The sequence below is a fragment of the Propithecus coquereli genome, unplaced genomic scaffold (assembly GCF_000956105.1).
Source record: "Propithecus coquereli isolate 6110/MARCELLA unplaced genomic scaffold, Pcoq_1.0 Scaffold178, whole genome shotgun sequence".
NCBI classification, from domain to species: domain Eukaryota; kingdom Metazoa; phylum Chordata; class Mammalia; order Primates; family Indriidae; genus Propithecus; species Propithecus coquereli.
The window spans coordinates 2,577,152-2,597,971 of NW_012142523.1; the positions used below are offsets into that span (position 1 = coordinate 2,577,152).

The following is a 20,820-nucleotide window of genomic DNA, read 5'->3' on the forward strand; positions in this document are numbered from 1 at the left end:
GTTCGAATTGAGACTAGAGTGGCACTGATTTTAAGCTCTTAAATCCCGCATATGTGAAGTCCCCAACTTTTTCTTCCCCTTAAACATCTATAGAAGTGTCTTCTTTGTTTTCTGTAATCTAATGCCAAAAATTATTCTGAGAACTGTCCAATTTGCATTCCTTTGAAGTCAACTTTCTCAGTCTGGATTCTAGTAGATTTCCTTTTATAAATTGAAATAATTGCCAGGCTGTTTTTGATTTCTCCTGGTAAACAGTGAGCTCTTTTATTCTATTAATATATACATGGCTTTTCTTTTGTCTCAGAAAAGTTTTGTTTATTATTCCTCTTCCATCCATTTGGTTCCTTTCTTCCTAAACATTTTTATCCGCATGTTAGCTCTTGTTCCTGCATCTCCTTATCTTCCATCCTCTCTCTGCCCCTCCCTGCGTTGAGATTTTCAGGTTTATCCTCTGCATTGTTTCTCGACAGTGCTGGCTCTGCTCTTTGCCAATTTCTGTGCTGACAGATATCTTTTCAGCCTTATTATTTTTTTTTATTATCTAGCTTCTCTTATAAATAAAAGTTTTAATTTGAAACAGTCACAAAGGAACAGGAAAAGTTGGAAGAATAGCACAAAAACCTTTCCATGCCCCATTTGAAAGTAGATTGCCAACATGATGCCCCATGACCCAGAAGACTTTGGCGTGTGTTACCTACAAATGAGCACATTCTCCCACATAAAACAACCGATAAGGCCTTGGTCTGAGCTGGTACTTAAGGGCTGCCTTAGTCTGTTTGGGTTGCTATAACAAATTATCCTAGACTGGGTGGTTTATGCACAACAGAAATTTATTTCTCACAGTTCTGGAGGCTGTGAAGTCTAAGATCAAGGCATTGACAAAGTGGATGTCTGGTGAGGGCTTCCTTACTGGTTCGGACGGCTGTCCTTTTGCTGTGTCCTCACACGGGGGAAGTGTGAAATGAGCAAGGGCACTACTCCCATTCATGAGGGCTCCATTGTCACCACCTAATTACTTTCCAAAGACCCCAGCTCCTAATACCACAAGCCCACAGAGAACTTCCTACACATTTTTCTATGCAATTCCCCTGTGCCAAATGTGAGGAACCCTCCAGGTCCCTAACTTTGAACTCCTAGAAGAAAACAGACTGCCAATAAGGACAAACCCACCCTGAATTTTCATGCTCTTCCTACTTGGAATCACTATGCCTTCATTTTTGCACAAAAGCACAGTACTCTGTGTGAGGTCAGTCAAGGTTGTGGATTCCTTTGGAGAGGAAAACCCTCTAGAAGGAGCTAAGGGACAAGCTGGGGTGCAGGCAAATGGACAACCCAGCCAGTGAGGCACGTGACTGAGTGGACCTGGTGCCGAGGATCAGCCTCACATGCCTCTCCACCCTGGTAGTGTGGAAGAGGAGAAGAACTTACATTTACGGAACTCTGTGCAGGGAGCGCTCACATAGGCTAATACGTTTAATTCTCATCACTCTGGGGACACCTAGGCTCAGGAATGCTGTACAACTCACTCAAAGTCACACAACTGGCTCCTGGCCCAGGCTTGACTGGAGGGCCTGGCCCCTTCCACCCAGCCAGGCTTCCATACTGACCGGAGAAGGCTATGGCGAAGATGCCCCCCGTGGCTGCATCGCGATGGAACTTGAGCTGGACCTGGTTGGATGAGCTGTGCAACGTCTTCTTGGCCAAGCTCCGGGTGAAGACTCCGAGCCGTGGAGCCGTCTGCTGTGGCCCATCCCTGCATGTAGGAAAGAAGGTCCTGGCATGTCACCAGTCACCGTGGCTGCCTGTTCCATCTAGTGTCATCAGTGATCTTAAGAGAGACCTGGAGTGGGTGGCTGTGACTCTTCTTGCACCCAACACTTTTTCCCTGTGCTCTAAACACCTCTGTCCAACCTCCCCTGACTTGGTATCCCAACGCACTTGATAGAATCGGTGATTTGTCATTCATGGGATGCTTCACCAGCCAGTGGGCTGCTAGGGCAATGCAGTCACCATGGAGCAAGGCTGTGTGTCTCACTATGGGTCCTCTCAGCACCAGGATGGGGCTGCGGAACTGCTCTAGGAATCTCCTGCTGCTATCCACACTGGCCCCACTTCCTTGTCCCCCAGGCAAAAAGCTATATCACCGTACTGCCTTTTGGGGCAAAGGATTTCTTCCCTGGAACCTTTTCTAGTCCCTCCCATCTGTTTTTAGCCATTGCTTGGAAATCAAGCTAAAATTAACCCAGGGCAGTCTGGTTACAGATATCTGGTCCTGGGAATTTTGGAAGACAATCCCACTATCCTCTGACGATTCCCAGAATGGCAGTAACCTCCAAACAAAGGAATTGTAAAATTATATCCTTGTCCAAAGATCCGGTGGATTGGGAAAAAACTGTTCAGGAAACTGTACTTATCAAATAATAATTTGTATTCCCATTTTCAAACTTTTCAAACTAACTCAAGTTCCCCATTATACATAACTATATAACTCAGAGCTGAGGCATCTGATTCAGTAACCACTAACTAGCCACATGTGGCTATTTACATCTAAATTAATTATGATTAAATAAAATTTACAAGTCAGCTCCTTAGTCACTCTAGTCACACCAAGTGCTCCGTAGTCACATGCAGCTAGTGGCCACCATATTGCACAGCACAGCCATAGCACACTCCCATCATTGCAGAAAGTTCTGGGATAGCTCTTGCTCGGCATGAGATGACAAGCAAATTCCACCCCAAACCTTTTCCATTAGTCTGGGTAGCTTATCTCAGGTACAAGTAGAATGTTGGTTTGAACTCAGGAAATGCTGAGAAGTCTGTATGTCCACACCCACTCCCATTCACACACCCACTGGTACCTTCCCTGGCTTGAGCAGGATGCAGGCTGGGAGCCACTGCCCTCCTGCTCCTCTCCCTTTAAGGAATGATAATGGATAATTAAAGCTGAGCCTCATTCCACCACATTTGTTTAAAGCCCAGAAGGCTAACAGCCATTTAAAACCACTCAGCTCTTAGCTTTCCGATGGGTCACCCAGTTCAGAGCCCCTGGCACCCGGGCCTACCAGACGGTGATGAAGTCTCCGGAGGGCTCTGTCTGCAGTAGGCTGAGGTTGAGGCGGATGCCATGGCCAATGGGCACGGTGATCAGCCAGACACAGTCCTGGGAGCTGGAGTACGGGCTGGGGAACCCCGGGGAGTATACGGTGCCATTGGAAGAGGTGACGTTCCCGCCACAGGGGACTGCCAGGGAGGGAACACAGACACACAGATGAGTGCAGGGGCACATTCCCACCTGAGGATTTAGTGACTTCCTAACAAACTTCCCGTCCCCAGCACCAACCATCCTGTCAAGGAGGTCGGCCTGGCTGGGGATGGCTGTGCCTGGCGCTGCCCACCAGTCCCAACACACCACACCCGGGTGGGCCTGGTCCACCCACATCCGCCCTCTGTCTCTTTCTCTTGGGAGAGACCTGCCAAGAAGGAAGGTCACACTGAAGCTACCCCCTCTCTCTTCCCAGGAATGGGAAGGGGCAGAAGTTAGGGTTGAGGCTGCAGTGTTTTTGCCAGGAGGAGCTAAGAAACTAGGAAAATATCTTTCTTTCTCTTTGATTTGCTCTTTCCAGAGTGGTACTTTTGGTCTTGACTCAGAGTTGAGGGTTCTTTTGGTGAGGCTAAAGTTGGGTTCAAATCATGGCGAAACCATTTATTGACCAGATTCCCTTAGACAAGTAGTTGGCTCTCTCTCTGAGTCCCATTTCCTCACCTGTAAAAGGGAGCTAGGAAGCCCTCCCTTGCAGGAAGGTGGTGGTGTGGGGAAACGAGGAGCATGGAGTGTTCAGCCCAGGGCACTGCTCACAGAGGAAGAATTCGCCACACAGAGGGCATCCTCCCTCCTTATCCTCGGCTTCCCCAAGGGCAATACCCGATTTTAGACCCATTCTGACTTAGGATTCAGGCAGGGGGATGGAGAGGCCTTGAAGTCTCCGTGGTGTTCGGACTCAGTCACTGGGGAGGAGAATAAACAGGGGTGCTGAACAAAAAATCACCCCAAACACCCTGGTCCCGAATAGTGAGCGTGTTTGGCTGATGTGGGGCATCAGGCAGATGTCTGGATGGCGGCAGACCAGACTGAGGAGAGAGAATCCCAGCTGCCTCCCGGCAGAGGACGGGGTCCTGTGAATGCAAATGCATCTGGAAAGTGGTACACAGGGACTCACTATCCCCCAACATGGCCTGTGGGGCCAGAGGGAGAAGGACACTCTAGTTCTGTCCCATGGCACTCACACTGCTGGGACACAGCCAGATACTCCAGCATCTGTAGCGCAGGGTGGAGCATGCCATCATCATGAAAGGCCACGGGGACATTTTGGGGAGCCCCTCATTAGGTCTTGTGAGAGCAGGGAAGGATTCCTGCTAGAATTCACATTTGTACTCAGAGCTAAGGGACGGCTAGGCTAAGGAGGCAAGGTAGGAGAGGGGAATACCGTATGGGGAAGGAACGAGGAACAGCATGTGCTAAGAACCAGAGACAAGGAAGCACCACATGCTGGAAGACGGAAAGCACTTCAGCTTAGCTGGAGCACCGGGTGTGTGAGAATGGAGACCCTGGGAGGTAAGCAGGGACCAGGCTCAGAGCAACACACTGTGCTACTTTCAGAGTTTGGAATTTACCGCGAGGGAGACGGGGAAGCCTTGCTGGCTTCTGAGCAGGGAGTGTCGGGGCCTATGGGTGTTCCCAGGGCTCACGCTCACTGCATTGCAAAGGACCAATTGCGGAGCGTTAAGACGGAGGAAAGCTGGGCAGTGAGGAGTGAGGTTAGACCCGCGACGGGGCCCAGCTAAGTGGTGGCCTGGATCATTTGGAAGATAATTAGGATGTAGAAAGCAGGACTTGGTGAATATGGGAGGTAGGGAAAAAAGAGGGTGTCCGAATGAAGGGCTGAGTAACCAGTGACTGCAGGTGCCCACCGCTAGACGGCGATTTCAGTTTAATGGCAGAAAGACAATGAGTTCAACGTGAATATGTTGGGATCTAAACGCCTCTGGAATAAGAAGATATTTAGCAAGCTATCAGATATACAGGTGTGGATCTCAGTAAAGACACAAAGGTTGCAGATGAAAGTGGCATTTGGGAACATAGAAGTGGATGAGAGAAAGAAGAGAAGGGAGTCTAGGAAAAAACTCCAAAGAACAGCAACACTTAAGGGGCAGCCAGAGGAAGAGATGACGGAGAAAGGTGTCAGCACAGACAGAAAGGTAGTTGGCAAAGCTAGAGAATATGGCGTCAAAGATGCCAAGGGAAGAACGTTTCTCAGGAGGGAGAAGAGCTTCTGGCTCAAGACGGCAGACTGAGGAAGTATCGCCGTTTCTCCCATGAGGCCGTAAAAAGACAAACGAGGAGTGAGAAGGGAACAAGGGGGAAAAAGTCCACAATGAAGCTTGTCACATAGCACGTGATCAGCCAAAAATTCCAGAATGATCAACTGGTTATGCACAAGATAGCTCGGAAAATCTGAAAAACGAACTGAGGCTACAATAGTTTTAGAAATTACGGTCTTATATTCAAGCATCAGAACAGCTTGGTTTTGCAAACAAGGTCTCTTTTTCTACAGAGAGTTAATCTGTGAGCGAGTCATCTGTGGGAGCCCATCTCTTGAGAATCAGAGATGAGAAGTCCCATTTTGCTGTGGAAGAAACTGAAGCTCAGAGAGGCAGGGCAGTTAGGGATGGAGCCCGGGGTGATCTGTCCCCAGAGCTGGGACACTGTCCCCTGGGTGACTGTCCTTGCCAAATCTTCCCCTTTCAAGACCAATTCCTGCCTCTCCTTCAAGAAAATGCTGGGCTGTCAGGATGAAAATGGAAGGAAAATGGAACTGAAGTGTGCGGACAAGGGTTGGGGCAGCATAAGCTCTCTGCCATCTTCCATCCTCCTTCTGGCTAAGGAAGACCCAAGGAAGGGCCACCTCCAGCTCCTTGAGGCGAAGCAGTGGGGTGGAGGGTTCTTAGAAAAGAGGCTTCCTTTTCTCCTGCCTTCAGGAAGGTTCCATGACTACCTCTCCCTTTCTGCCCCTCAGCACACCGTTGGGCTCCTGCATCCTCGTGTGGAGCCTTCCCTTCCACTGGGGGCACCTAGACCATCAGGCTGGATCTCCCCCAGTGCTGGGTGTGTCTTCCCTTTGGTGTGGCCCACATTTCCTTCAGGTACTCCCAAAGCTCTGCCACCAGGACTCTGTCCCATATGAGAACAGGATGGACCCAGGTATGCCTGGACCTCTAGCATTGGTGGTTCCTTGGAGCAGGCAGGTGGAACGTGGGGCTGCTCCGGATCAGTCTCCAGGACCACCCCAAGAAGGATGACCAGGGATGAGGGAGGGACATACCTTCACACCTGGGCAGGGGGTGGTCCCAGTTCCGGTTGGTGCCATGTTGACAAGTGAGGACAGGGTGGCCAATCAGTTGATATCCTGGGAGGCACTCGAAGGTCACTGACTGTCCAACATTGTAGCCAGCTCCCCTCACAATGCCATTGGCAAAGGGCTCTGGGTCTGGGCACTCTTGAAGTTCGTAGGCTGGAAAAGATCAGGAAAAAAGGTTATTTTATTCTCTGTGGGTATTTTCTTCCCAACCAGAATACAGGAGTGGTGGACAGTTACCAGAGTGCTGAAGCACCAAGACCTAGACTCACACGGACCTTGGTCATTTACTAGTCCTTGGCTTTGGATAAGTTATTTAACTTATCTATGCCTCAGTTTTCTTATTTATAAAACGGTTAAGGTAAGGACTAAATAGGGTGATATGTGCACAGCTCTTTGCACAGTTCTGGCACATGGTGAGAGCTCAGTAATTACGTTATTATTAATAGTATTTCCTTGGGAAAAGAGGCTCAAGGAAGACATTGCTGGACTGAAACGCTGTTCACTGAGCAGCGCTTGGGGCTGGGCGTAGGCCCAGTTCCCTTCACGTTGCTTATCTCGCTGAACCTTCACAGCGAGGATTGAGGTCGGGGACAAAGGAAGCAGTGAAGGTTGGATTTGAGTGGGGTCTTTCCAACCAATTGGAAAGGAAGACTTCTGGTGGGAATAAGCCAAATCTGTGGCAAGGAGTGAAGCTTTTCACAGGGAATAGCCGGGCTAAAGGAATGCATGACTGTCACAAAGCAAGTCCCTGCAGAGAGCAGGGAAGCCACTTCCGCGAGAATGGGTGGGGCTGACTTGACAGCAGATGTCTCAGTGGAAGCAGCTGAGGCCCATCCATCGGGGAGAGGCCGCTGAGGGACTCCCTGAGCAAAGACTTCCATTAATTGGGTCCACAGGACACAGAACAGCCTTCGTGCCAGTCATGGGGCCCACTGCACACTGGCAATCAGCAGTGGGAAGAGACGGAATATTCTGACGGTGGAAATTCTTAGTGGAAGCAGTCGAGACCGAATGAATGCTCCGTGGAAGTGGATGCATTTATCATACATAATAACAATAAAAATAACAACGATCTTGAAGCTACCGTTTCCTAAGCACTCAGTCAATGATGGTGGCTGTGTTATGTGTTTCCATTCAGTATCATATAGGGAAGTCCCAGTGGGAGGAACAGGGCCGGTTTCCCTGGGAAATCATCTTGGTTACTGAGTGTGCGAAAGTCCTGAGCCGCCACGTGGGAGCGGGGGGCTGGTTAGCAGCAGGAGAGGCATGGATGGCCCTGGTGGCAGAGGGGGTCTGGGCGATTTGGCAATGAAAGTCTTAGGGGGAGCAGGGAGACTCGCTCAGGAGGCCACCAAGTGGGATGAGCTGGCCTTTAAGGAAGCCTCTGTGGGGACTGTGGAACCGAAGGTAGTGGGGATCCTGAGGGGAGTGGCCGCGTGTGGGCAGCCAGGGCAGCCTTGATGACAGCGGCTGGGCCTCTCTTACTGGAAGAGTCTTGAGGGGAAGGATCTTGGCTTTTCAAAGAGACAGAAACTCTCAGTGACAGAACCTCGATACTGAGAAAGATCTCAGAGCCTGTTCCCCTAGAAGAAGCCTCACAGGGAGAGGTCGGGTCTAGAGGGCGGAAATAGATCCTAAGAGGAGGAATCAGTATTAATACTTTCCTGAAGAAGGGGTCCTCAGGGAGAGCAGGCGGGTTTGTCCCCGGGGACGCGCTTTGCTACAGCGGGGATGCACTTCCAGAAAAAGCGTCATCATTAGATGGACGCAACTTCAAACGAAATGTCGTAACTTGAAACGTGAATAACGATGATGCCTAACAATTTGGAACAATACGTGTCTTAGTCACTTTGCTAGGTTCTTTATAAACACAACCCCCTTGAGACATTTTAATGGGATAAGTCAGACTGGGAGGCCTGGTAGGAGTAGCTTATGCTGTTACTAAACATTTTCTGGGAATATTTACCTGAAGAAGAGAAAAGAAAACCCTGGCATAGGAAGTGCAGTGTGCCTATTTGGAGGAATTTTGAGAAAGGGTAAAGACGGACTCCTACGGGAAGTTGAGACACCACAGAGAGCTGGGCTTGTTCTACAGAAATAGCCTCAGTGGGGACAAATGGCTCCTTTGTGAAGTGGGGCGTTTCCATAAAGGGAAAACCTGGGGAGAATGGTCACAGCTTGTTGACGAGGTACAACTCCACAGGACTGAGGAAGGTGTAAAAGGAGAATGTGGGCTTTTTGGTCAGGGAGAAGTATTCAGGCCTGTCACAGTCGGGAGACCACAGTGGGAGTACCTGGGCCCCAAACACTAGAGACAACCTAGTCCGAGAGGCTGGGATCAGCCCAAACAAGAAGGCTTAGTGGGTGTGGGGCTCAAGTCTGAGGGGAGCAGGTGACCTGACACCAGGCTCCACAGGAGTTGTGAGGACTGCGCCAGGGAGTGGCTGGGCCAGGGACTCGAGGGGGACATCGGAGGAGGGGGCCCTACAGAGAGGAAGCCTGCTGGATGCCGCTGGGCCTCTCACACGGAGTCTGGGCCCCAGGCCAGGGCTCCGTGGGAACAGTCAGTTCTCTGGGTGAGGGAGGGCGGGGGAGGGTGTCAATGGAGAGTCTGAGGCGGCCACAGAGGGACAAGCTTGACCAGGACGAGTGGGCCTATCACAGCGAGAGTGGCCAGTCTCATCAAACAGACGCCATGGGCTGTGCCTGACTAGGGGCAAAGGCACGGTGTGTGGGGAGGGCCCCAGGGCAGCTGCCCCATCACGATGACGGCACTGTCGATCCTTATACTTATCAGGGAGGAGAATCCTCGGGAGTGCACTTGGGCTTGTCAGAGGGTGTCATGGGCTGAACTGTGCCCCCTCCAAGTTCATGTGTTCAAGTCTTAACCCCCAGTACCTCAGAATGTGACCTTATTGGGAAATAGAATCTTTATTTTACCGAAATTAAAATGAGGCCATTAGGGTGGGCCCTCATCTAATATGACTCGTGTCTTTATAAATAGTGGAAATTTGGGGACAGACAGACACGCGGGGAGAATGCCCCGTGAAGACGAAGCCAGAGGTCAGAGTGACACTTTCACAAGCCAAGGAACTCCAGAGGTTGCCAGCAAACCACCAGAAGCCAGGGGAGAGGCCTGGAACAGATTCTCCTCACGGCTCTCAGGAGAAACTACCCCGACAGCACCTTGGTCTTGGACTTCCAGCCCCAGAGCCGTCAGACAATATACATATATTTTTGAAGCCACCCCCTTTGTGGTACTTTATTAGGGCAGCCCTAGCAAACTAAGACACAGGGGGAGCCCTGGTGCGAGGTGGTGAATGTGTCCCTGACAGGAGGACCGACCACATGGAACCAAGTCCCTTCCGTGACAGACCACGGCCTTCTGCCCGATGCGACAGGACCCGACTGACAAGCACGCACCTCCTGTGTGATAGGCACAGACGCTCTTGGGTGAGGCTGGCCTCTGTGACAAGCCCACACGTGGCTCCCCTGGGTGTGGCAACTTCATTACCGCTGTCTGGGTACGAGGCCCAGCTCCTCCTGAGGCTCCCCTTGAGGTGACAAGCCCGGCCACACCCACTGACATGTTCCCTGAGATAGACCCAAGAGCACTGTGAGGAAGAGTCCTCTGGAAAACGGGTCCGACTGCACCCACCCCATTTAAGGCTTTCCTTAAATGACAAACCTCACCCTTGCTCAGGATTCCCTTCTGACAACAGAGGAGTTCCATGCCCTGTTATTCCTGGCATGAAAAAGCCAAGTCTCAGAAAATTGCACATAGTATGGTGCTATTTATATAGAAAATATGGCCCCAAATTTTGTAAAACATTATAGATTTTTCACAGGTACATATAATATATGTATGTCAAGGCACAGGAAAAGGTCTGGAAAGGTCCCATCAAAACAACAGTGGTTATTTCTGAAGAATTATCATGGGTTTAGAGTCTGTAGACAAAGAAAGCTTTGACCTTACTTGTAATGTTTTAATTTTTTTTTTTTTAGAGATAGGATCCTACTCAAGGGATCCTCCTGCCCTAGCCTCCCAAGTAGCTGGGACTACAGGCGCACCACTGCACCTGGCTAATTTTTTTAAAAAATTGTTTTTGTAGAGACAGGGTCTCACTACGTTGCCCAGGCTGGTCTTGAACTCCTGGCCTCAAGTAGTCCTCCTGCCTCAGCCTCCCACAGTGCTAGAATTATAGGTGTGAGCTACCACGTCCAGCATGTTTTGATTTTTTTTTACAATTATGTGTTAATATTGGAAAAAAATCTAAAAATATAAAAAAAATGGAAGAATCTGGGAAAGGATTTAGAACCAGTGGTTCAGTAAGTCACAACAGGGAAGCATCTGAGGGAGAAAAGATGGCTCGCCATGTACAGCTGCACAGGTTGGGCACAATCTTCATACCCACAGGTGATGTTAGGGCCATCACACGGGGGAAGCCTGAGTTGGAGTGGATGGGGCTCTTTCCAGAGAAAGTGCTAGGCCGAGTGGGGCCTGTCACGGGATTCCACCTCGGGAAGGTACAGCCACAGTGAGTGTGGTTGGGCCTCACACAGGAAAACCCTGTCTCACAGTGCAAGGCTGAGGGGGCGCTGTTAGGACCGTAACTAGAATCCTCCATCCTGTCATAGGAAGAGCTTTGCTGAGAGTAATCAGGCCTGACGCACAGGGCAGGACCCAGAGGGAGTAATTCAGTCTATCAAGCCCGAGCGGAAGTGGCTGGCTGGACACTGGGGCATGCCTTACAAGGAACAGATGGGCCAGGTGCTCAGGGAAAGCTGTTGGCTGTCAGGTCTGCACAGAGGTGGAACCTCAGAGGGTGCGGTCAGGCCTGCCACTCTGGAAAAGGCTGTGGGAGAACGTTAGCTGTCACACGGGGTGAGATAGCCTCGCGGGCCAGAGACATCTGCCACAGAAAGGAAGCCTCTGTGGGCGGGCCTGCCGCCCACCCCACCCCTTCTGGCATCCTGTCTTCCCCACAGGGAAGGCGGGGAAGGTGGGCAGCTGGGGATAAGGGATGCGGATTGCGGGGGGCACTAACGCTTGTCCTTACCCTGATACTCCAGCTTGAATCCTGGCCGGTTCTGGGAGTGGTCGCTGTGGAAATACACGGTGGTCTCGTGGGACGTGGACAGCAGGGAGCCGGGGAGCTCGCTCCCACTGAATCTTCCCATCATGCGGCTGGTCTCGTAGGGCCCGTTCCGGATTTCTATGAAGTCATGGTTGGGCTCGGTGGAGAAGTTCAGGAACTGGATGTGAGCTCCTGGGAGCAAGACAGAGGCAGACAGTGCCCAAAGCAACGCAGTCCCGCTTCAAGGGTGGCGCCACCTGAAAGCATCTCCTGCCAGAGCCCACGAGTCCCTGCGGCTGGCTTCCCACCCAGTCACAGCTCCCAGAACACACCTTGGGAGTTGCTGGTCCAGCCAAGTCTCTTGCCTTCAGACAGGATTGAACTTAAGAGTATGTTACTAATTCAAAAGTAAAGGCATCAGTCATTTCAGAGCTCTATTGGAGTCCGTTTTATTTTAATAAAAACAAAGTTCAGGGTCAACACTTGTTTTAATTTGTGATTTATATGTCTAACATCAGTATAAAGAGAGTTTTGCTAAAATCAGCTTTTTGCTTTAAAATAACACCCTCCCTACTTTAATTCAAAGACATGACCTTCAATAAAGCTATTTTCTAGAAACCTTAAGATAATTCAGAAATGTAAGGCTTAGCAGCGTACATTATCCCACCTGTTCCATTAAGAGGCCACGTGAAGTTTACACTTTGGGCTCTTAGTGGATGAATAAAAATCTCCTAGCAACCCGACAGGTGAAATGAATCTAATTAAGCCATTAATGTACATATTAATATGCTCTTTGGAGAATGGAGGTGGGAACATGAATATACATTTACTGATAAGATTTTTCAAAATTCCATTACTATGGAAAATGTTATTGAAGAAATATATTTACTGAGCACAGGGAAATGCCCACAATGTATTGTTAATTGTGAAAATCAGAGAGCAAAATGGTATGCAGTATACAATTCTAATTTTTGTATTAAAAACATGGAAGAATATTCACTCATTTGCTAACAATATTTACTGAGCATCTGCCATGCAGCAGGGCTGTGGTAGACATCGCACGGGATGAACAGCATCAAGGAAGTCCTTGTCTTCATGAGAAGTACACTCTAACGACAGAGGACTAAGCTGTCAGTGATTATCTCTGCATGATGGGATTACAGGTGGGCCTTCATTTTAAAAATCTGCTCATCTGTACTTTCTAATTAGCTCAGAATGAGCACATATGTGCATGTTTTTGCATCTGGTTATTTAAAGAATACAATAAAGACGTGACATTTAGTGTTGAAGCCCCTTTGTCTCCTGCCCTGTTCCAATCCTCTCCTTCCTTCCACAGAAGCAGCCACTAATATGAATTTGGAAAATATCCTTCTAGTTCATGGTTTTAGATTCCTAAATATATCAGGGATTATGTGTCTTAAACATTTATATAAACGGTATTATACTGTACATACATTATTTTTCACACAATATTGTGTTTTTTGAGGTTTATGTTAATATACAAAAATATAGTTCATTCATTTTAACTACATGTTAATTAATTTCATCTTATGAATTATCTGATTGCACAACTCACTTCGCTAGTAATGAACATGCAGGTTGTTTCCAAATTCCAGATAATTTTGCAATGAGCAAGCATCGTCGTACATATAATCTATGGAGCCCGTGCTCCGTGTCCCCCGACCCGTGCATCGTCCCCTTACACGAGAACACTGTGGACTGCTTGCCCTTCAAAGGGGCTCTTCAAGGATTGCAGAATTTCTGAATGGAGCTGTGCGGAAAGAGCTGGACTGTGACCGACATCTAGTGGCAGAAGCATGTAGATGCGGTGGCTCTTTACACACTGAAACCAGGTGCCATTTTAGGGAGCGAGTTGTAATCCAACATTAACTTGAAAGCAAGGGATCTTGGCCTCTGCGACTGGACCCTGCAGAACACTTATTCCCCAAAGCCTGAATAAGTCCCCGCAACTTATAGATTGAGATCTCTGGGGCTGAACATAAGGACTTACGGAAAACAGTCATCTTATTTAAACTTCTGTTTGCCTTCGGATGTTTCCCTCTCCCCACCTTCTATCATCTCCGGTTCTTTTGCCCCAAGACTGGATGCGGAGACATTGGTCTCCCAGATCCTCTTTCCTCAGTGCCTCAAAATCTAGACTCTCCTAAGGCTGCCAAAGTTGTCATCGCTTTGCACCCACTTTCCTTCAGAAGACGGTACTGAATAGAAGACTCCATCCTTCAGAACGTCACCAACCTCTCTCCTTCCCTCCAACCAGATTTAGAAGGCCAGTTAGACTGCTTTCTCCCAGAAGCCCCCTCTCTAATCAGAAGACATACTCCAGGCTGAATAATAAAAGATGAAATGGGTGGCCTTCGTTTCTGAGGCTCACAGACTGGGCCCTCCCAGGCCTGTGCAGGAATAATCCCCTTGGGACATTTCTTTCCTAGAAGCAGAGCGACAACTTGTGCAAGATGCACATGTACAGCCCATCCATTCCACGTCAGCGCAAAGCCCTTATCACTTCAACATACATATTTTGGGTTAAATTATATTCCCAGTTTGTATCCACATCAATGTCCTCCACCCCCTGACAACCTCCATGCCTGGCACACTCCCCATCTCTGGGCCAGCTAGAATGTATGTATGAAGAATGCAGACTCAATTTCCTGTTGGCTTTGGCTCAATTTAATTAGGATGATAAATTGGATATTGGAGTTTAAAGCACAACTTGAGGTCCAGTCTCTTGTAAAACATATTATTTTTTTTTTTTTCTTTTCTAACCATCCCCGAGTAATTACTCATTCCACATTCCTGGATTTTAGTTCATTACTCAAACCATAATAATGGAAACTCCTAAGATTCCACCCCTCCTGTACTTTCATCTCTGCCATTCCTAATCCATCTTCACGCCTGTACAAGAGGTCAACAGACCAGAAAACAGAGAGGCAGAGTGCTAAACTGACTGGGCCAAGGTTATGCAGAGAGATTTCAGCAGACGGTTGTTTTACACTCAGGGGCCTAGGTGTGAAGCCCCTGTCTCCTCCGGGAGTTGCGGACACTTACCAAAGCCCACGGGCAGTGCTATCGTCCAGGCGCAGTCCATGTTACTGGGGTAGTTGCCTGGGAAGCCCGGGCTCAGGATCACCCCCTCCATCTCTTCCACTGTTCCCCCACACTGCGCTGTGACAATGACACAAGATAGGGGTTAGGACAACATCAAGGTGGGTACAGGGCCATGCCAACACTTGGAAGCTCCCTTAGAGCAGCAGATTTTAACCTTTCATGACTCATAAATCCCTTTGAAAATCCAAAGGAATCCCCCTAAAAAACCACACACATGGGCAAAATTGAGTATGTAGGTTCAGGAAGGGAAGTACACCCTAGGACTGCCTAGGAGTCTATAAACCCATGTTATGGACTCTTGAGCTTGAGCATGCCCTTCACAGGTCAGTCCCCTTAGTGAGGACATGCAGGAAAAGTGAAAGTGGTCTGCGCCAAGTCTGACCATCCCCCAGGGCTCCCTCTCCTCAATGCCTAACACGCTCTTCCAAGATGGCAGAAAAGGGACAAAAGAAGGGGCCTGGCATGCGTCCCCTCCCTACTCTGGGCCAGGCACCATGCCAGGCTCTTTACAAATACACATTATATGGGGCAGGGGGGCAGGGTGGTCAGCAGGTGAGGCTCACCACCAGCCCCCCTCGGAAAAGTGACTGTGATGAGCATTCCATGGAAATCAACCACGAGAGTGACCTGAGGGCTTGGGGTCATCTGACACGCCAATCAAGGTGATTCAGGGTCATCTGAGGATGCAGGACTGGGACACCGCTGCAGCCTGGTCAGTCAGCATCAATTCTTTGCTTTCACATCTTATTAGGAAGAGGTCGTGTGAGCGGAAAGGGTTAGCCAGCCACGGAGGCCCAGAGAAAGGAGCGGCGAAGAGGGAAGCGCAGGTCCAGGCAAGTGCTTTCCCGGGAGAGGGCGGCTCGGCAAATGGACCAGAAAACAGTGCAGAGCAGGCTCTGGCCTTGACCGCCGGGGTCGCAATCCCACCTTCGCTTCCTATGGGACCCTGGGCAAATTCTAAACCCCTCCAAACCTCAGTTTCCGCCAACTGTAAAATGGAACTAGCCACACCACTTATCTAGCAGGGTCGTTACGAAAGGACCACGCTTCACGCGGGACAGGGCTGGTAGGCGTGGTGAAGCCTCAGTGGACAGCAGCTGCTGTTAATGTGAAGACCTTGGCAAGGTCTCTGCCGTACAATGGGGGGCAGTGCCTTGTGCTGACCCATCACATTTCTGACCTGCTGCGCAGACGACCAGGCCCTCAACCCTGGTGAAATCACAGAAGGAAAATGCCATTGTGCCCAAGTGACATTCCCTGCCTCCCCTCACTCCCTACCCCAAGGTCAGCTTTAGGGTACTTTACTGTCACCTGGGCACCTAGAGAACCTGAGGTTTCTATTCCTGACTCTGCTACTTTGTTTTCAATCCTAAAAAACTTACACTTCTTATTTGCAAATGGAGGGTAATTGATACCTTCCCTGAAGGTATCTGAGGAAACATGGAGCCCCCTGCCTAGCATATAGTAGAAGCTCAACAAACATTCATTTCCGCCTTGTCTACCCTGACCAGAAGCCCCCAAGGAGGGAGACCCTGTCTTTTCTTCTACCTGTTGATCTCCTCATCCATCATTGCTTTAGCACAGGGTAAGAAACAAAACTGAGCTATGTCCTTGTTTCACTTGTAACCCTTGGCATTTCTTTATTAGTGGATTTATCTGTCCGTCCCACAAAAAGTCACAGGGGTAAGCCCAAAGTGCCCAGAAGTTTCATCTGGGGTCTGGAGATAAGCTCATGGGGAATCAGAAAGGCCATCATCATGTTTTCAAATGAGCAAATCTCCTGTAATTTTTCATTTGCTGGGCAGAGATTTCCAAAAGTCATGGCAGCCTTAAATGAGAGTTGGAGATCATAAGAACATCAGTCTAAAACTATTGACTTGGGACAAACCTGGAATAAGAAACATTCTTCTGGTTTGAACTTGAACTCGACGATATGCCCCTGAACTCAAATCCCTGGGAGGAAATGGATTTGCACGAACTGTGAAGTCTGGGCTCTCTTACCAATACAGAGCGGAGGAGGGTAGTTCCAGCGCCGCACGGTTCCGGGCATGCAGGAGATGTGGGCGTGGCCCTGGAGGAATCAGGAAGAGGGAAGGGCTAGGTGCCTCACAGCATGACTGCATGTGCAACCCAGAACAGGGGGCTTGTTCAGGGGCCTCGCATTAAGGAACAAGATACGAAAAGACACACAGATCCACCGTGGGGTGGCGGTAAGGCAGAGGGAGAGAGATGTTGGGGAAGGACAATTACTAACAACCATTACTAAAGAATTCTCATTACTAGAGGTTTCCTTGTGAGGTTCCTTTAATTACTAAATTCTCTGATGGCCTTCAAAGGGAAATTAAATTTTCCCAAGCCGACTCAAACCCAACTTTGCAGGAACACGTTGGAGTCTGGCTTATGCCAAATTGTTCAAGTCAGCAGAGTTTGTCTTTTGCATGAACAGCTCCAGGAGGGAATAATGGTCCCCAAGAGAACTGGCGGCTGCTCCCTGTTCTTTGGTGATTGTACTCGGCTGGTACAAGGCTGGCCAACCACATCCCAGAGGACGCCTGTTTTCTGTCCTGGGTGTAAAGGGAGGTACCTGGAGGGCGTATCCCGGCTCACACTGGAAAGAGACCACGTCGTTCACCAAATAGCGCTCGCCAGTCTTCACCCCGTTACTGGGCACAGCAGGTTCCGGACAACTGCTCAGGCCCACCGCTAGACAAGACAGAGACAGTCGGAAAGGAGAATGGGCCTGCCCAGCAGAGCAACGCCACAGTAGGCTGGGTGATGCTGGCAGCAGGAGGAGAAGGAGTGCCTCCAGTTTGTGCTTTCTCTCGGCCTCTGGGCTGGTGCTTCCCAGCCCTCTTCACCTTGCAGCACATGGAGAAAAACGGAATTTTTGCATGGCACAGAGGCTCAACAGGCCAAAGCTCCTTGGGGCAGGAGGGTGTCATCCCAGGGACTCTGGCTGCCCTGCCCTCCAACTGAGCTCTGAGCTAGGGAGCTCCCCAGCCCTGTAAACCCTCAGACCTCTCTGCATGGGCTCCTGCCTCCTACTCCTGACTTCCCTCTGTCTTCCTTACCCTAAGGAGACAGTTCCTGCAGGCTGAGATGTGGGGAGAGGCAGAAGAAATGTGAGAAAGAAGCAGGGCATCTCAGCAATGCTCGGGGCTAAGCCAGAGTCCCATGCTCTGGGCAGACTGGCCTGGGGCACGTTTGCTAGTGGGTAAGACTTGCCACTGCTTTATTTCTCCAGTTGTGTTTTCAAGGTCAAGCCAGGCCCTTTCTGGGAGTGGCAGTGGTGGCCGCTCACACTTTGCCTGCCGAGGTCAGCTCTGGCCTCACTTAGCACCGGCCCCTGTAACAGGCCCCCTCTCGTCACTACCCATAACCACCACTATTCCAGATTGCCCTGCACTCACAGGCAAATTGGATTCCTTAAAATCTCTCCTTGGATCACAGGACTGCCTTGCTCAGCAGTGTGAAGCAGGTCCCCATGACCTGTTACGTGGAATCCAACCTTCTCATCCTGACATCTAGGTCCTTCACCATCTTGGCCTGGTCCCTTTTCACGATCACCTCTGTGGACTCTCAAGTCCTCCTTCACTCCCCTTTCTTGACCCTTCAAATTCAACCATGTTCATTTATTCCTTATTCTATACCTGGCATGGTACACAGTGCTTTGCTAAAACACCCACCCTGACCTTCCTACTCCTCCCCCTCCCTGCCTGCCCACACCTTCATCATGGGGGCAGCACTCACTGAGCACTTCCCATGAGCAAAGTGGGGGCCAGCGACTCACACACGTTCCCTCATACCCTTCAAGCAGGTCTTGACATCCCATTTTACAGACAGGACACAAGCTGAGAGAGGCCCAGGAACATGCCCCTAGTAAGCCACAGAGCTGGGATTTGGACCAAGCCCAGCCTGACCCCAGGTCTGCCCAAGTGAAGGCCAAACCCTGAGGCCACATAAACTCACTTGCTGCTGCTCTGCTTGCCTTCCCTCCTGAAATCACCCTCCTCTTGCTTTCAATCCCCTCCTGGCTGCCTCCCACACAGCGGGAATGTAGCAGCTCCCCGACTGGGGGCTTCCAGCCTTTCCTGTGCCTCGCAGGAGCCCACCTACATGTGCAGGTGTTTTGGATGCACTAAGTAAATTTCTGCGGGTTGCTGGACTGGGCTTGCGGGGCATCTCTCCAGGGGCAAGGGCTGCAAGACTCAAGGGCAGGCAAAGGGTAGTTGTAAACTGAGTTCTCCACCAACTCCCAAGTGGTCCTCCTTACCACGGGCGGCAGAAAAGAGAGGAGGGTGGACTGTGGGTTTGGGTTTGACCCTGGGCACCAGCATGGCCCAGAGAGCTTGTGAGATGGCAGCCTCAGCCCTCCTGGTGGCTCCCTTGGAGGGTACAGGCTCCCTGAGAAACCCATGTGTATCCAGTGCCTGCAGGGAGCCAGGGGCTCATGGAAAAGGAACAGGGAAGGACTGGTCAGCTGAGGCCCCCAGCCCCCAGCCCACCTTCTTGTGCAGCAGGTGATAGGTCCTCATGCCACACCGAGATGAGACTCTGACAACTACATGTGCTTTTGTTTCTTTTGCTATAAATTTACATATAGCGAAATGCACAAATCACACATGTCCATGTTGTAATCGACATAACTGTGAGTACACATGTGCCAAGATTCGAGCTTGCACCTGTATAACCCACACCCCTACTGACACTGCAGAATATTGTTATCACCCTAGAGATTCCCTCATGCTCTTCCCAGGCAGTTTCTGGCCTACACGTGCTTTTAAGATGTGGATGTGATGTTTGGAAATCAAGGATGTTTGGGCCTATGTCTGAAAATCTCAGCAGCTGAGACAAAAGACCCCAAAGATAAGCATTACAATAATCATCAAAGTACTTTGAAGCACTTAGTCTTGTCATTTTGTCTCTTTCTCCCCTGCACGCCAAGTAGAACCAACTCAGCGTTTAGAGGGGTGGTCTTAGCAACTAGAGACCCACTTACTGGAAAGGCAGAGGACAGAAGAAGGAGCGGCAGAGAGAGAAAGGGGCAGAGCAAGGACAAAAGAGTGTGGTAGGAGGAAAAATGAAATGGAGAGAGAGCTGAGGCCAGAGAGAGAACAAAGGAGAGAGATGGAGAAAAGCCCATTCTAATTTCTCTCACACTGCACAGCTTGATTTTATTTAAGCCATGCTACAACAAAAGAAACAATTTTTTATCATATGTAATTTATTACTTTTGAAAGCATATTGCTCCATTTCCATTTCAATTAAATAAACATTAAATATGAATCACAGCTGTAGATGTGACTTTTCAGTACCCTTCAAAACCATTTGCCTCTATGATAGAGTTAACTCTCTAGCCTCTGTGACCTCTTTGTAGATTATCTTACAGGACAAAATGTAACTACGGGGTCCTGGCTCCCAGGAATTCCAGCCTCCAAATACCAGTGAGGACCTCCGTTTCCCCCCAGCTCTTCCCACCGTCTGTGGACAACACATGAGAAGTGTCAGCTACTGAGAAAACTGCCAGTTCCCTCGGACAAAGAAAACTGAGAAGAGGTGAATTCTTCCTGGGAATGAGGCAGTAGAATGACAAAGTGATTTAGGAAGGAAATGTATCTTTGGAAGAAGAAAGAACAGAGAAGATTCTAAGGAACATTAAAGGACTCAAATTAAAATATTGGATAGAGAAACAAAACTGGCAAAAACAGAGAGGAGAGGGTGAAAGGAAAAATGTGACTTATTCAAGAAATCCAGGGGACTTTACCAGGTGAGTGAAGCTTTAGACATTTGCAGAGAGGAAGTACCAGGGGTCCATGTCCTACCCTCTGCCCCTCAGGGTCTTTGCTTCTGGCTGTCCTAGGTCTTTCTTGCCAGGTGCACATGGCAGTCCTTTCAGGTGATGAGCTTCCTTGGATCCAGCTAATCCTCCCCAAGCACCTAGATAAAGTTCCTTCACTTTGGAGACCCAGATGGTGCTGACCATTCAGGCACCTAGCACCAGCTGGGCCTTCTGTCTGCATGGGCCCATGCAGTCATGGGTGGTCAAGCCAGCCATGCCTTCCTGCATTTCTTACTTCTCATCCCAAACCTAACTCTGGCGTCCCCTTCTGTAAGGCCTTACCTGGCTAGGTTTAGCTCCTTTTCTCTGTACTTCCTGAATGTCTCAGGCTGCACTAAAATGACTGTTTCCATGTCTTTCT

General features: G+C 49.6%; 1 protein-coding gene across 1 annotated transcript in view; it reads right to left on the reverse strand.

The window, feature by feature from the left end:
* The window catches only part of CSMD2 (CUB and Sushi multiple domains 2), a 587,354-nt gene that overhangs the window by 80,961 nt on the left and 485,573 nt on the right, over positions 1-20,820 (reverse strand). The window contains exons 37-43 of the mRNA XM_012642214.1: positions 17,205-17,323; positions 16,622-16,691; positions 14,561-14,677; positions 11,477-11,686; positions 6,381-6,569; positions 3,063-3,240; positions 1,608-1,753 (exon numbers count right to left, since the gene is read on the reverse strand). Coding sequence (XP_012497668.1) covers positions 1,608-1,753; positions 3,063-3,240; positions 6,381-6,569; positions 11,477-11,686; positions 14,561-14,677; positions 16,622-16,691; positions 17,205-17,323 — 1,029 coding nt within the window. The remainder of the gene's footprint in view (positions 1-1,607; positions 1,754-3,062; positions 3,241-6,380; positions 6,570-11,476; positions 11,687-14,560; positions 14,678-16,621; positions 16,692-17,204; positions 17,324-20,820) is intronic.